The sequence below is a fragment of the Thalassophryne amazonica genome, chromosome 15, assembly GCF_902500255.1.
Source record: "Thalassophryne amazonica chromosome 15, fThaAma1.1, whole genome shotgun sequence".
Taxonomy (NCBI): domain Eukaryota; kingdom Metazoa; phylum Chordata; class Actinopteri; order Batrachoidiformes; family Batrachoididae; genus Thalassophryne; species Thalassophryne amazonica.
This window is the reverse complement of record NC_047117.1, coordinates 23916100-23921877: the sequence shown is the minus strand read 5'-3', so window position 1 is coordinate 23921877 and position 5778 is coordinate 23916100. Positions and strand designations below refer to the sequence as shown.

The 5778-nt window shown below is 39.3% G+C and overlaps 1 protein-coding gene across 1 annotated transcript in view; it reads left to right on the top strand.

Annotated features, from left to right (window-relative positions):
* The first annotated feature begins 3646 nt into the window (after positions 1–3646).
* The window catches only part of inpp4b (inositol polyphosphate-4-phosphatase type II B), a 468720-nt gene continuing 466588 nt past the window's right edge, over positions 3647–5778 (top strand). The window contains exon 1 of the mRNA XM_034187536.1: positions 3647–4135. Coding sequence (XP_034043427.1) covers positions 4054–4135 — 82 coding nt within the window. The 5' untranslated portion in view covers positions 3647–4053. The remainder of the gene's footprint in view (positions 4136–5778) is intronic.

The following is a 5778-nucleotide window of genomic DNA, read 5'->3' as shown; positions in this document are numbered from 1 at the left end:
TAGTTTTATTATAGAAAGATTTAAATCTGTGTTCCAGTGTGATATGCCCGATAGCTGTTTTATTTATTACTTGTAGATGCTCATTTGCCACGATAAATTGAAATAAACTAAAACTGGGATGGTTTACTTTCAAATACATATTTCATGGAAAAACTCGACCGTCTTCAGGTTCTTGATACTGTGCTGCAGCACACACTGACTGCCACAAAAGGCGAGAATTTACACCGTTTTAGCACAATTGGAGCAACTTTAACTTTTGACCCGTGTACAAAATGAAATTGACCTTTGTCACCATTTTTGCTGTTTTTACTCCATAACTTCATAATAATCAGTCAGATAGTCCAAACTATATCTTTATGTTCAGACAAATAATGTGGTGTAGGTTTCAATATGATTGTAGCGTCTTTTAATTTTGACCCATGTGTAATTCTTCAGTTGACCCCTACCTGGCTGTCAATTGAAAATTCAAATGGCCAATTGGTTTTTTCAAATGAGTAATGTCTAAAGAGTATTTGTCCCAAATCTGTTGCTTCTGTCACCATTTGCAGGATTGTTTCAGTTATCTGCTGCACTATAAGTTTCCCATTCTGAACCGGTCCAATAGTATGAACAAATTGTGAGCTGAATGTAAACTTTAAATATTGTACATGTTGATTTTGTTTCTAACTCATAAAGTTAACATTCCTGTGACCAATCTCGCAAGAACCTTGTGCTTTCAAAAGTTTGAAGATATGTAAATAGCAGTGAATCCAGATGAATTCAACTGATTTAAAATGTTAAAATCAAGCTGCCGACCAGTTCGGGGTACATTTGATCGATTTGGTGGGCTATGTATTGATATCGTCATACCTATTACTTTAAAATCAATTTTTGATTTGCATCTGCTGTTATACCCCTAGTAACTACTTATTTAAAAAAAAAAAAGATTAAAAACCATTATATTTATTTCTAATTGTTGTGCTTTTATTAGTGTTCTATTTTCAGCCTGAATCCAGGCATATTTACATGTGTTTAGCCTCCTTATGGTTTTGAAGTTGCTGCCTTAGCAGTGCAGTTATTGAACTTTTTTTTCTCTGACCACTGCACCTTTTCAATTCAGTGGGGTATAAATTAGCATTGATTCTAGATCTGGTCTTACAGTATCATCATGGCCTTGGTGGCCAAATAACAAACAATAGTCTTCAGAAAAGGAGTGGGTGAGGTGCATTTAAAAAAGGAGAAAGATGGGCTGAGAATAGAAGAGCTGTATTTTTTTAAATTTGTGCATTGTTGTATGCTACAAATTCCTCATAAATTGCTAAAAAGGAAAATATTGCGTTGCCAATTAAAAACCAACAAGAAGGTTATATTTTCCCCCACGTTTGTTGGTTTTCTGGCTTGTTGGCAAAGCAATTTAAAAGTAATGAACTGATTTGCACAAAATTAATGAGAAGGTTGACCCTAATGCACTACACAACCCATTAAATTTGTGCGAGTCTGCAAAACTTCACTTAATCTGCAATGTCCCAGTTCACCCAGCAGAAAATGGCTAATGGCATTGGCTGGTATGGAACCTGGAATGGAGTGGTGTCCCATCCAGTGGGAGTCGTGGACTCTCAATCTGCTTCACGCTGCAATTTATGGAGGTGAGCACCAGTCCACTGAGCAGCCAAACCTTTTTAGGATTTAGCACAAAAAACAAACAAAAGAGTAAACATGAATTACTTTAAATGATAAGCCAAGGTGTAACAAACAACCAGTTTAGATGAAACGGAAAAAGGGCCAATTATTAAATTCTATTAAATTTTGGGGGTAGATCTATACAAAAATATAGATGCTCGACTTTTGTTTTTGCTCCCATTTTAATAAGATGAAGTAAAAAAAAACAAAAAAAAACCTAAGATTTCTTTTATTCACACAGACGTTATATTTTCCTTAATATGTTAACAAATGTGTTAAAACTGGATTTGGGCGTTTAAAAGCTAGATAGCTGTAGCCTTGACCTTTTCCACTCAGCTACATGTGCTTTTTTCCAGTATTTTATGTATTTTCCTTTTTTGTTTTTTATCTAATCATTTATTTTCTGGTATTGCATGAGTTTGCTGATTGACATAAATATAATAAATAGAATCAAAATCCATGTTGGTGGCCACTCCACCTTTGTCCAGATAATCCATCCACGTGGCTGATGTGGAATATCAAAATGCTAATTAAACAGCCTGGTTATTGCACAGGTGTTTCTTGGACCAGTCACAATAACAGGCTAATCTAAAATGTACAGTTGATCTTGGTATTTAGAAAAATCATTTGGCTGCCATAATTACACATGATCTGCAGTTGTGAGACTGGCTAGAAATGACACTGCAGGCAGGTTATGTTAGTGAAATAAACATTCAGTTCATGACCACCTGCTCTGGTGGACATTCTTGCAGTTAGAATGCTAAGTATGAATTATGCACTGTCTCAAAGCTTGTTCCATCTGTGGCATTGTGTAGTACGATAAAACGGCACTGAACAGGCTTATAATGTGACCAGCCCAAGCCGCGTCTGTGCAATAATCATGCTGCTTAATTAGCATCATGCTATGCCATATCAGCCAGATGGATGGATTATGTTGGTAAAACTGAAGAGGTCACTAAGATGCCATAACAAATTTGTGAACCAAATTCTGAAGGTCAGATCGTTTACTTATTTTTCATGCTGGTTTATTCTCATTATACTTCTGTGTTCTCTGTGTTTGACTACTTGCTACTACCTTGCAGTCTCCTAGTGTTTTGCTGGTATGTTGATTGACTGTGTTTTGACCCTCATCTTTGCTTCCTGGTTAGTTTTTGTTCTTTTCCATGTGGTCACTTATGGCAAGCAGACTGCCTACTGTGTGTACCCTGACCAATCACCTGCTTATCTATATTCCCCATTTGCTGATGCCCTCAGCGTTTTTGTGCCTCAGTGGACCACTCTGTTGCAGCCTGCTAATACTTAGAATTGTAAATGTAGCCTTAGTTTTACTCACCTGTGCTGTTCTCTGCAGTGGGGTCTCCGGCTGTGCTACACATATCACAATATAATTATAATTATATAATACAGTAATAATGTAGGTATAATACACTTTTCATAGATTTAGAAATATGTAATTATAAGAAACAATTTTTGTAGCTCAAAAAGGTCTAGCTTTCAATAAAACGTCAATAAAATGGAACTGAGCAAAGCTTCTTCTTCTTTTGAACATTACATGATGAAGCATTTTGGACCTTGGTAAAACTTTAACAAGTGCCTCTGTGGTGTTTGCAGATAAGAAATGAACATTTGCTGTTGTTGCTGCCACTTTGTGTTTAACCTGTTGATTTAACCCTGTGGTGGAGAGGTCATGCAGGGTCATTATCAGAAATGACTTTGCTCTAATAGAACCTGTCACTGTACTGTTAATTGGCTTCCGTCTGCCATATACAACTTTCACGATGAAGTGCTGCGTGACGCTGGGTATGCTGTGAGAAGCTCAGCAGTCAGATGCTCAATTGTTTTGTTGCTGGAGAACAACATTAATGGAGCGGTGGCATCTGTGGAGGGAGAAGGACGTCAAAAATGCAAAGGACTCCTGCTGCCATATCTGGATGCAGCAGTGGCTGCGCAGTGAGAGGGGTGGGGGAAGTCCTGGTGTACCATCTCTCCAGCTGTGTTGCACTGTGCAGTCTGGGTGAGATGCCATACTGGCAGTGCAAGATTGATGGATAGAGCCGTGTATCGCACATAACATCAATTCTGTCCTGCTTTCCTTTTCAGTCATTCTCACTCATCACTCCTCCCTTCCCTGCTTGCTCTCTCTCTCTCTCTCTCTCCTGCCACTGATCTAGGTTCCTTACCAGTCCCCCTCTCCCATATTAGTTTCCAGAAGGCGTCTTTAATGCTGCCTCAGAGCGCACTCACTGTGAGGCGGTAAGAAAGCGAGCGGATTCCTGTTTCTGTCACAGCGTATCTGTTTGCAGGCTATCCGTGGAACTGGACTGGACTGTGGTACTCCGTAAAGGAGGTGGAGGAGCAGGAGGAGGAAGAAGAGCAGTAAGGGAAGCTGGACAGATGGAGGATGGCACCCAACACCCGGGACACTGCATGGTTGACATGGAGCTGAGCGCCGACCCTGAAGTACTGACTGCTGTTGGTGAGCTGCTGTCTCTCTCTCTCTGTCTGTCTTAATGTCTCACAGTGTTCAACTCTTCAAAATGTTGCATCTGTGTTGGAATGTGTTCTGTGTCATGTAGGCTAATATTTCGGCAAATACTTTATACACGGGGTGGGGGTGGCGTGGCTTTTACTTCTTGGGTTTTTGTGGGGATGGTGGCTCTGTTTTAAGCAAAAGAGAGAGACAGAGATCTTAAATATTGTAAGTTTAGGGCTGGCTCACTCTTCAAGGTTAGGGATAGTTGTAGCTTAGTTGTCAGAGTGGTTTATTCATTCATCAAAGGGATGGTGGGCTTGATCCCTGATTGTTTGAGTACCAGAGAGTCCTTGGGAAGACCCTGAACTCCAAAACTGTTCAACCTTGGAGCGTAATTTATCAACATGCATGAAAGTAAAAGATGCTGAAAAAGAATTAGACAATGAGTGAAAGATACAATTGTACTAAACCAATTTACTCCCTAAAATAATGTTTTTGTAGAGCTGGAAGCTCAGTGGATAAGTTGCTGACCTGCCGATTTGTAGATCTGGGTTAAAATCCCATTTATGGTACCCGTTTCTGTCTTTGGACAAGACAATCTGCATGGTCTGTCCATTCAGCTGCAAGTGGGGACTGGCCTCAGCTGGGGAAGTAACCTGTGGCAGACTGCTTTGAAATCTGAAGATGACCATCAGCACCAATGGGCCTCGAGGCCTATATAGGACTAACATAGTATTATATGTGATGTGTGAATTTGGAAAAGGTTTGCATCTGTGCCCCATGGAGGATTTTGGGTTTCTGGGAGTATGGTGTTGGGTATCTAATAGGGGTTTACATCTCTCTCTTACAAATTTGACATTTGCCAAGATAAATAGGCTCCAATACAATTCAAGAATGATACTTTTTATTCTGGAATGATTGGAATCTGTACAATCTAATGCAAATCTTTGTTTATTTTAGGCACTATTTTTCCATGATAACTTGAAATACAGCAAAATAACACTGTTTCCCTTCAAATATTACATGGAAAAACCAAGCACCTTCGTTTTTTTTTTTTCTTTTTTCACTAACTGTGCTAAAGCACATTGGGACTACCTCTGCCTGCCAATTGTTCAGCAACCAATTGGGGGCAGCACCACATACAGTAGTAAAAAGTGCAGCACGGAAGAGGCCCTAAAGGAGAAGCCAGCTGTTTCCATAAATAGCATAATGTAACGTTCTTGTTCTGAACTGGTGTGACACTATTAGCAAATTGCGAACCAAACATGAAGTTCAAATGGGTACATTTACCCATTATACTGCCTTCCACTACTGGACATGTTGATTTTTGTTTATACCTTGCGAAGTTAAATATTCTTGTGAAGAGTCTTTTGAAAGTCTCTCACTGACGTTTAAACTTTTTCAAGGGTTTGAAAATGGGGATGTGGCAATAAAACAAGCTTAAATCAAGGATTCATAACTTTTAAATTGAGCCATTGACCAGTTCGTAGTAAATTTAAATCAATCCAGTGTTGTGAAAGTGTAGTGACACGGACCCACAACAGGGGGCGCAAATGAACGGTCAATAGATGAGCCAAAAAAGTAACAATTTAATGTTGTGAAGGTGCACAACGAATACACAGACAATCTCAGAATCTGATAATAGT